Below are 11,385 nucleotides of genomic sequence, written 5' to 3' on the forward strand. Positions count from 1 at the left end.
TCTTTTGTGGCTTGGATTGCTTTCAGGAGCCTTATGGGGTAATGGCTGCTCTCTGTGTCTGTCTGTCTCTTCACTTGTCTTTGTCTTTGTCCCTGTCTCTCCATCTGGTTGTCCCTCTGAGACACTTTTGCCCGTGCAGAGTTTTATAGGTGTGCCTGCCTGCAGCCTTCCTCTCACAGCTGAATTCATTTTACGAACAAATGCCATACTTGTTTTAAATGTGCTATTCCTAATCACCACAGCCATAGTCACGATCAAAGATTGATAGTGGCATTTTCTCTGTTTGTGTTACATAAGTGTGTTTCTGTTACTGTACATCTGTTTGTCTGTTAACTTACGTAACATTATATGTGTAGGACGAGTAGCAATAGTACACATGCAGCCATCTTCAATTGGTACCTGGGCCATTCGGCTGCCAGCCAAGATCCTTTGCAGACTAAACAAAGATTAAACAGAAACTTAATTTAACAAAACATAACTTCAGACCAATTCAACACTATGAATATCATTACGTAGTTTCTCTAAAGCAATGTCCCTCATGGTGTAGAAACTTAATTTAACATAACATAACTTCAGACCAATTCAACACTATAAATATCATTAGTTTCTCTAAAGCAATGTCCCTCATGGTGTAGAAACTTAATTTAACATAACATAACTTCAGACCAATTCAACAGTATAAATATCATTCGTTTCTCTAAAGCAATGTCCCTCATGGTGTAGTCTTGCTGGCCAGCCTCCTCTCCCTTCCGTCCGAGGAGTCTGGCGCCGCAGGTCTCCATAACTGGGATAAACCCTCCCCTGCTCTACAGCTGCTCTCCCATTGGAGCGACTGTTTCGGTGGCAGCCGGATGTCCGCTCCCGGCTTATTACAAGCTCTGTCATTGGCTCCGACCATGTCAATCAGAGCGGCTTCCGCTCCCTCCTCCCTGTGTGTCGCTGTAAATAGTGCCCTGCCGCCTCAGTGAAAACAACAACGCTAACTAGCTACTGTAGCAAGTAGGGGTGGGGGAAAAAATCGATACACCACAGTATCGCGATATTTTGCCTGACGATATTGTATCGATATTTGGACGCCAAGTATCGATATTGCAATTTTTTTTTTTTTTTTTTTTTTTTTTTTTTTTTTTTTGCAGGCCATGCCAGGCCACCGGGCTACTATAAACTTTAGTTCCAAGGCCAGCAGTAAACAAACGGTAGCATATTTTCATTTTGTTTTAACAGTAACAGTTTTGTCATAACAGTCATTTACAAATTCCCCAGTTACTGAATGGGCTGCACAAGATGTTTTGTGTAAGTGAAGTGAAGTTGCAAAAACTACATAAGTACAGTAGTCCACACACACATCCAGTTAAGGTGGACTGTAAGTAGACTGTAACAAACAGTTCAGTTTGTCAGGTGCATGCAACTATGACATGACTTTATGAAAGTTGTTGGTCTGTCTACTTGACAATGTTGCTGCAATAAAATGGTTGAAGTCGGATGTACAGACTGAAAAATTGTTCTTATATAAACCAGATGTTGACAAAGTTTTTCTTTGTGGACATCATTTGCAGTTGAAAAAGTAAGAAATCGCAATATATCGAAATATCGCAATATTCAATATATCGCAATATCGATATATCGCAATATCGAAAATATCGCAGTATCGCAATACTATCGTATCGTGACTCAAGTATCGTTTCAGTATCGTATCGTGGGCATCTGGTGATTCCCACCCCTAGTAGCAAGCTAACGGCAGAAACCTACATGCTAGCTCGTTGCTACACGCTGAAAACGGCAAGTTGGATTGTTTGAAACTATTTTCCAAGGGCACTGCCGCTAAGCGCCGCCCATCGCAATCCCACTATGGAGACCTGCGGCGCCAGACTCCTCGGACAGAAGGGAGAGGAGTCTGGCCAGCGAGACAGAAGGGAGAGGAGTCTGGCCAGCGAGACAGAAGGGAGAGGAGTCTGGCCAGCGAGACTGAAGGGAGAGGAGTCTGGCCAGCGAGACTGAAGGGAGAGGAGTCTGGCCAGCGAGACTGAAGGGAGAGGAGTCTGGCCAGCGAGACTGAAGGGAGAGGAGTCTGGCCAGCGAGACAGAAGGGAGAGGAGTCTGGCCAGCGAGACTGAAGGGAGAGGAGTCTGGCCAGCGAGACAGAAGGGAGAGGAGTCTGGCCAGCGAGACTGAAGGGAGAGGAGTCTGGCCAGCGAGACTGAAGGGAGAGGAGTCTGGCCAGCGAGACAGAAGGGAGAGGAGTCTGGCCAGCGAGACAGAAGGGAGAGGAGTCTGGCCAGCGAGACTGAAGGGAGAGGAGTCTGGCCAGCGAGACTGAAGGGAGAGGAGTCTGGCCAGCGAGACAGAAGGGAGAGGAGTCTGGCCAGCGAGACTGAAGGGAGAGGAGTCTGGCCAGCGAGACTGAAGGGAGAGGAGTCTGGCCAGCGAGACAGAAGGGAGAGGAGTCTGGCCAGCGAGACAGAAGGGAGAGGAGTCTGGCCAGCGAGACTGAAGGGAGAGGAGTCTGGCCAGCGAGACAGAAGGGAGAGGAGTCTGGCCAGCGAGACAGAAGGGAGAGGAGTCTGGCCAGCGAGACTGAAGGGAGAGGAGTCTGGCCAGCGAGACTGAAGGGAGAGGAGTCTGGCCAGCGAGACTGAAGGGAGAGGAGTCTGGCCAGCGAGACAGAAGGGAGAGGAGTCTGGCCAGCGAGACAGAAGGGAGAGGAGTCTGGCCAGCGAGACTGAAGGGAGAGGAGTCTGGCCAGCGAGACTGAAGGGAGAGGAGTCTGGCCAGCGAGACTAGACTACTCATGGTCTAACAAAGTTGCGTTCTTTGGTATGGCAGTTGGCTGGCAGCTGATAGGCCTTCAGCTGAAGATGGCTGCCATGTCCAGAGCTGGGCGGCAGGAGCGAGAATGTGCTCTTAACACCTGCAGTTTGTAAGATACATACTATGCAACTATTTCATGATTATTATACTGTGTATACTTATTATTATAGAGGGAATGCACGTGACGTCACGGACGCGACGGTCAGTGCGGGTACGCCCACTCAGCTGCAGTGAGTGTCAAAACGTCTAAACAAGCCAGGTGGTGCCGCCGGGTCACGGTGTTTAGCGTTCAGCTTCCGCGAGAAAACAACGAAAATGGGAAAGTGCTGTTGTGCCATTGACTGTAAAAATAGATTCAACAAGGCGTCGGAGGTATCTTTTTACAGGCTGCCGAAAGCTAATGAAACGGTCCCGGTCTTCTCTGCAGCTATCCAGGGTTTCAATGAGGGCTCATTCATTCTCTGGCTGTGTTTTACCTGCACAGATATAACGTTACATGAGTGACAGTGTTCACTATGAACAAAGCTAGCGTGTGTTAGTGACAGCGTATGCTATATTTTTCTTAATAAAAGTTGTAATAAAATAAATATGTACCTCTCCACATACAACCAGAATATCCATTGCTGTCCTCGTTACTTTAATGTCGCCAACAAATCCAGCTTTGAAGTACGACCATGCGTCCAGGCTCTTGTATGCTTTCATGCTTTGGTTTGTGTATTTCCCCGGCGTCGATATTAAGTACATATAAATGTCAGGAAAGCCTATTCCTGGCCACATGTCTACGTCCATGGACCACTGGTTCTTTGGCAAGCTGTAAGGGTCACATTCGAGTCCAACTGCCTTTAATTTAAGCAGATAATCGTTTATATTAGCCGTGGTTTCGCTACTACCCCTGGCGGAAGCCACGTTTGTTTTGGAAATTTGACACTCAGTGCTGCTCAGTCCGGCTGAGGGGGCGTGTTCGGGAGGGGGCGTGGCGTCGGTGCATTCCCTCTATTATGATGTATATGGGCCCTTTAAGAGGGAAAGATGTTCCAGTCAGATACAGCAGATTCTAGTGCTATCAATTCTATTCAGCGTACAAATCAAGTTGCTAATCAAATAACCAGAGCCAAATTTAAATATGAGCCATCTTTATTGATTCTTTTTGAAGACTTTAAAATGTCAAGTGATGAAAAATAATTGTGAGGGAAGAGCAGAAAGCACATATTCAGAGCAACAAAAAAGCAATATATTTGATCAGTATCTTGCTTCCTTTTAATACACAGTTCATCCTTGATCCTGCTGCTGACAGGCTCAGTGTTCTGATATGATGGAGTCAGACTCATATAGAGGAGAGGTCTTATCTGATGAACACACTTCCTCTCCCTCCCTCTCTCCTACTCTCACCCATCTCCTCTCCACCATTCTGTCCATCTCTGTCTCTCTCACCTGTCCTTATGTCCATCATTCTGTCCATCTCTGTCTCTCTCACCTGTCCTTATGTCCATCATTCTGTCCATCTCTGTCTCTCTCACCTGTCCTTATGTCCACCATTCTGTCCATCTCTGTCTCTCTCACCTGCTCACATGTGTGGCAGATATGCAGACAGACTGTAGCTTTCTGTAGCTTGTCTGTCTTCTCAAAGGTGTCTTCTTATCTTTGAGAAGGAAACATCCATGGAAGGGCAGGAATCTTCTTCCACAAAACTCTCCATCTTTCACTTGACACATCTGGAATACACATTTTCATCACTTTCTCTCAGTATCTTATCAGACTTTTCTACTTTGCTGTTTACATGTGTGACTAGTTGAAGTGTTTGCCTCTTATCCTTGTTTTCTTTACGATGACTTTTGATGCTCCTCATTTGTATGGCTACATAATATCAGTGTATGTTCATGCCTGTGCGATATTGTTCTCTGCTTACAACCCTTCTTTTGCTCTCTCTTTCTTTATTCTGTGTGCTTGTTTTACTTTGTCATTTCTTCTGTTCCTTTGTGTTGGTCTATTTATGTGTCCTATGTGTTTCTGTATGGTATGGGTCGTGTGTGTGTGTCTCTGTCTGTCTGTCTGGATGCTTATCATTGCTTTTCCTCATCAGATCGCAACAAAGCGTGGCCAGGTGGGAACTGTCCCTATCTACCTTTTGTTATTCGCTCCCCTGTCCCCTGTCTGTCCCCTGTCCCCAAATGTCAAACTCAAAATGTCCCTTTTATCAACCTTTGCAATGGAATTTCAGCACCTCTATCCTGACCTGCATGGGATAGCTATGATTCCCCTCCCCTCTCCGCTCTCCCTGGTCCCTGGTCGCCCTCTCAGTGAAGCGCTGTCCCAATATTGGGAAATTAATATTGGGAAGTCCTCATAGCTTTCAGAAGAGCTGGTGCTCACCTACAGTACTAACATGAATCTGCACTGAGAGTACCAAATATTCACAACACCTGCCGCTTCCCTCCATGTATCAGATGTCTCAAAGCTTAAATATCCTTATCTTGTCACCTGGCCTTCATATATTTCTCCTCTTAAGGTAAGATAAGATAATCCTTTATTAATCCCACGAGGGGGAAATCGATGATTATCGTGGATTTAATTGGTCAGATTGCCAAGGGATTATAGCCTGCAGCTGGATTCACCTCTCCTGTCCTTCATCGACATCTCTCTGCGTTTTTGCAGTGGACTTATAGGAAAATCAATCAGGGATTATAGAGTAGTTTTCACCTGAATTCACCTGGGCATTACCCTGGGCATTACCCTGGGCATTACCCTGGGCAGGCTACTTCACCTAAACACCTGCTGTTCCTTACATCCTGTACCCTCAGTGAGAACACGCCCCCCCCCCCCAAAGACTCACAATTCAATACTGAAAATGTTTTTTTTTCTATAACAACCTCTCATATCCTGTAATTTATCCTTAATATTTGTACACACTTGCAGTATTGCCTAGGCCAGTTCTGTCCTAAAAATGTATTATTACAATCTGCAGAATTCCCCATATCATTGAATTGAAAGACCTGGTTGCCAGATAGGAGACTGATGCCTCCTGTTTTGTCATGGGAGAAATGAACAGAAGGCAAAGTGCTTCTGCTCTGTTGTGACGCACACAACTGATTGGATGTCAGATCTACCGTCTGATTGGATGTCAGATCTCCCGTCTGTAAACAGGAAATGCTCTTTGCTCTCAGAAGCGGCAGCCGAGAAGACCGTAGTCATGGCGACTGAGGATATCACGATATCTAGTCTCATATCATGATGTCGATATAGTATCAATATATATCCAGTCCTACTGTACGTGCTCAGCAGCTAAACATGTGAGTCACATCTTTATATAGTCCAGTCCTACTGTACGTGCTCAGCAGCTAAACATGTGAGTCACATCTTTATATAGTCCAGTCCTACGTGCTCAGCAGCTAAACATGTGAGTCACATCTTTATATAGTCCAGTCCTACTGTACGTGCTCAGCAGCTAAACATGTGAGTCACATCTTTATATAGTCCAGTCCTACGTGCTCAGCAGCTAAACATGTGAGTCACATCTTTATATAGTCCAGTCCTACGTGCTCAGCAGCTAAACATGTGAGTCACATCTTTATATAGTCCAGTCCTACTGTACGTGCTCAGCAGCTAAACATGTGAGTCACATCTTTATATAGTCCAGTCCTACTGTACGTGCTCAGCAGCTAAACATGTGAGTCACATCTTTATATAGTCCAGTCCTACTGTACGTGCTCAGCAGCTAAACATGTGAGTCACATCTTTGGTACATTTTGGATGTGGTAATATCGTCATGTGGCCTGGTTTTAAAGGCTGCATTATACTGTAGGAAAGTGATGTAATTGTCTCAACTAATACCAGACTGTTCTAGCTGTTCTATCATTTGCCTTTACACACTTAGTCATTATATCCACATTACTTTGATTACGTATCAACATTTTCATTGTGTCAATATTTTGAGAAAGCATCAGTAGTCATCCCTACAATATTTGATTGAGGTATTTGATCAGAAATATTGTGATATTTGATTTTGTCTATATCACCCAGCCCTATGAGCAATCAGTGTTGATCTGTGTCTCTTTGATGTGAACGCACAACCTCATAATCCCCCCCCCGCCCACACACACACACACACACACACACACACACGCACGCACGCACACACACGTGTATGTATAGAGCTATCTCCCTTTGGAATAGGTTGCCATGCTTGATTACTCAAGCAACAAGTAAAGTAAGTTTTAAAAATAAACTAAAGAGGTTATTCTTGGGTACAGGCCTGCAAAATAAATAGATAAATGGTTTTATTTAAATATGTTTGAAATGTTCTGTTGTACTGTAATGGTGTAATGGTGCTTTTTGTGCTTTTTTAGGGAGGGGGGGTGGGGGGTAGACGATTACTGTAAATTTATTAATGTATGCTTATATGTGAAAGCATGAGTATACTTCTATGTTTTTAAGGTGGACCCCAGGAAGAGTAGCTGTTACCTCGGTAACAGCTAATGGGGATCCAAATAAATAAATAAACACATACACACACACACAAACACAGACATTACATCTTCCAAGCACAGCTCTTCTGAAAGCTATTGGGGGACTGTTCGCACCATCTAAATGTGTTGGGCTTCTTGAGTGGTGAGGACTGACATGAGGACTGACATGAGGACTGACATTGTCTGAGCCGATTGCATGCCAGGGTAACCAAGTCATCAGAGCATGAGAGCTGCATGCCATTATGTTAGAGATGAGAAGAAGGAAAAGGCCCCAAGCCTACAATGTATGGAACCATGCTTCTCTGCTGTTTATTTAGCAATATATCATCAGATATGATTAAAATCACTTTGGTAATATTTTTGAAATAACGAGACAGCAGAAATCACTCGTGTTCGGACTTAGGACTTGGTTACTGGTCATATCTATCCACTATCCTGACATGGGGCATGACTAGTGCATCTTCTGCAGATATGACAGCTTCCATGTCTGACATGTAGATCTTTTCCACATATATGAGATGGTTTGATTGCATCGTATCTGGCATGACATGAACTCCACATTCTAGCAGCATGGAGTTAGAATGCTCCTAACATGAAATCTGTGACTCTCTGAGATTTTCCCTTAGTATGTATATCATCATATTTGGATATCTTGGAATATTCGGGCGATAATATCTATGGATTCTTAGGGGTTTTGCGCAGTATATATATATATATATATATATATATATATATATATATATATATATATATATATATATATAAGGGCTCAATAAACCTGACTTGAGACTTGTGCACATGGGTCAATTGCCCAGTGACCTCAATACCTTTTATAATTCTCACATCCTCCTGACACAGAAATCCTCCTCTCACTAGTTATGGACTTTTACCTCAAGTTACGATGAAATATTATATGGCCATATTCAATGTTAAAATGAATATCCTCAAAGTACAATACCCACAATGCTTCACCCACAGTGAGTTCTGTTCAATCTCTTGGTCCTCCATACGCCCCGCAGGCCACCCAGGAACCATTTCACAGTTAATTTGGAGGTTTCAGCTGCGTCCACGTTGATACACCGTGGGCTAACTTATCTGGGCTTGTGTGTGTGTGTGTGTGTGTGTGTGTGTGTGTGTGTGTGTGTGTGTGTGTGTGTGTGTGTGTGTGTGCGTGCGTGCGTGTGCGTGCGTGCGTGCGTGTGTGATAGAGAGAGAGAGAGAGAGAATAAGTAAATAAGTCTCCCTGTGTGTATGTATCCACTCGTGTGTCTCAGATGCCTGACAGTGAGTAGAGGCAATCAAACCTATCTTACTACCTAAACTCCCTGCCCATGCTAACACTGCCCATGCTAACACTGCCCATGCTAACACTGATCAGGCTAACCCTGCCCATGATAACACTGCCCAGGCTAACACTATTTCCAATCTGCGCAGAGGGACTAAAGGCAAGGACATCAACACCATCAAGTCCCTGAGGGTTCTCCGAGTCCTCCGGCCTCTCAAGACAATCAAACGCCTGCCCAAGCTCAAGGTACAGTAATGCCATCTGTCACCTGCCAAGTCCATTTGGGCCAAACTCCAGAGCAGCTGGCGCCATTGCCAGAGCCAACTTACAATACAATACACAATACCGGAGGAATGGATAACCTATATCAAGTTGAAACAGTCTAAATGAAATAGTTTAACAGTTTTGACCTTCTTTGTGGTTGAGGAATGGATAAGCTATATCAAGTTGAAACAGTCTAAATGAAATAGTTTAACAGTTTTGACCTTCTTTGTGGTTGAGGAATGGGACAAAACGTTCACACACATGAGAGTGGGGGGGGGGGGGATAATAAAAAGAAAGAAAGAAAGACAACAGATAGAGTAGGAACCAGATCACGGCCTCCACACAGAAAGATGAGTGCAAACTAGAAACTAATTCTAGAGAAGTAGAGCGTGATACCATAGAAGAAGCATTTCTGCTTCCACATAGGGCTGGGCAATATATCCATATGATATCAATATTGTGATATGAGGATAGATAATATGCTGTTAGATTTTGGATATTGTGATATTTATTTTTTATTTTATTTATCCTTTTTTTAACCAGGTGAGTCCCATTTGAGATTTTCATCTCTTTTATCAGGGAGCCCTGGCCAAGAAAACAGCAAACAGAAGTTACACCAAATCACAAGTTACAATAATACATTTATATAACTGTTTTAAAGGCTGCATTACAGTGAAGTGACAGAATTGACCCACTACCCGCTCTGCACAACGCAGTTATTTGAGCTGCCAGCTCCTTTCTGCAATTCATTCTTCTCTATGGTAAGGACGTGCTAAGCGTGCTCCTCTTTCAAGGAACGCACCTCGCGTTTAAGCACTGGTGGCGTCTGTGTTTTTTGGTGGAGCCGTTTCAAGTTAAAAAAAGTTCAACATTTGGAGGAATCGTCTTTTCTCTCCTACCTCTTCTCCTGTCAGGTGGATCTTCAACCTCCGCTGCTGCCAGAATTGCCAATAATCTGGCTTTCATGTTTACAGTGAACAACATCAATGATACACCTGGCGCTAACATGTGTTTTCTGTGATCAGATTGTGTTTTATCACTTGAAATGCCAGATGTAAACACCCCCAAAACGCATTGAAGAAGGATTGCAATCTGATCGGCCAAACCACCTCCGGAGGGGGTCAGGGATGCATTGTGTACACATTGAACACGAGTGTAAATGCAATGTGTCCTCTCAATCTGGATACAGCAACTTTATGCAGATTGAGAGGACAACCATTTCTGCAATCAGATTGCAATCTGATGGCAGAAAACGCATGTTAACGCCAGGTGTAAATGGCCTCAAACAGATGAAACCGTCCTTGTGATCGTTGTGTCCTGAACTGTACTGCACACGACTGCAGGGGAAAACAAAACAAAGTACAAAATAAAACACTCCGTGCGCTGTTTGTTTTTGTGCGCAATGGAAGCGCTCTTGGCATGATTTCCAAAGCGTTCTTTTTTAAATAACTGCGTTGTATGTGCAACGCCGCTTAGTCTTTATATCCACATTACTGATTATTTATCAAAAATCTCATTGTGCAAATATTTTGTGAAAGCACCAATAGTCATCCCTACAATTGTCACAGTAACAATAACAACAATAACAACAACCGTGATAAATATCGTGCATCGCCATTCAGCCTAAAAATACAGAGATATCATTTTTGGTTCATATTGTCCAGCCGTAGTTCCACAAACAACCTTTTAATATCCCAAAGAACCAGAAAAGTTTGAAAATAATCAAACCCCTCCATAGCATATTATATTGGGCATTTGCAAAAGAGGCGGTATACGTTGTGTTTTTGTTTATCTGTCCTTGTACAAGGACAGATAAGTAAAAACACAACGCAGGTATCTAAGCAAAGAGAGTGCAGAAATGCTGAAAGCTGCTTTGTGGAAACAAAAATGTTTTTTCTCAGCATGGGTGAACAGACTGTATTAATGACAAGCTAATCACATCAGTGTGTTGTGAGCACTCTCAGACCTTCACTGTCCATCTTCATATAATGAGCTGTCAGGGCTGCTCGTTCGCTTTTTACCGACGAATGAGAAAAATGCAAATGTGTCTCCCATCAAGGCAAGTCCACTCAACGCCGTATTCTGATGCAATCGTGACACATTACGATTGATGTGTGGGGGGAGGCAGCTGATCAGACAAAAGTAATGGATCCTGAGAAAGAAAAGAAAAGATAAAAGATCTTAATGAAGTAAAACAAGCGAGATGATTGAGCTAGATCAGAGTTGGCAGTGGATTGGGCCAGTCTCTTGGCTACTCGGACAACGCGGTTTGACAGACAGACAGGCGGGCAGTGAAATATGCTGAAATATGAAAATATGAAATATGTCTTTACGCTGCAGACACCAGCCTTGAGGGTCATCATTCACCCGGCAGCATATTCATTGGTTAGATTGCACACATGCCACCATAGATAGCAGAGCACTTCATCTCAGTGAGGGATCACAGCACAGGCTGAGAAACACACTGATGCTATATGGGAATAGCCTGAATCACATGTCGGCATAGTGCGTTTGTGGAATCCACACAGCGATGTACAATATAAACATTTCTGAAACAAAATATGT

General features: G+C 43.8%; 1 protein-coding gene across 1 annotated transcript in view; it reads left to right on the forward strand.

Annotated features, from left to right (window-relative positions):
- Positions 1 to 11,385, forward strand: part of cacna1bb (calcium channel, voltage-dependent, N type, alpha 1B subunit, b) — a gene marked incomplete at both ends in the record, with an annotated part of 257,187 nt that overhangs the window by 169,901 nt on the left and 75,901 nt on the right. The window contains one exon of the mRNA XM_083638052.1: positions 8,706 to 8,807. Coding sequence (XP_083494178.1) covers positions 8,706 to 8,807 — 102 coding nt within the window. The remainder of the gene's footprint in view (positions 1 to 8,705; positions 8,808 to 11,385) is intronic.

Source organism: Poromitra crassiceps (assembly GCF_964638095.1).
Source record: "Poromitra crassiceps genome assembly, chromosome: 6".
NCBI lineage: Eukaryota > Metazoa > Chordata > Actinopteri > Beryciformes > Melamphaidae > Poromitra > Poromitra crassiceps.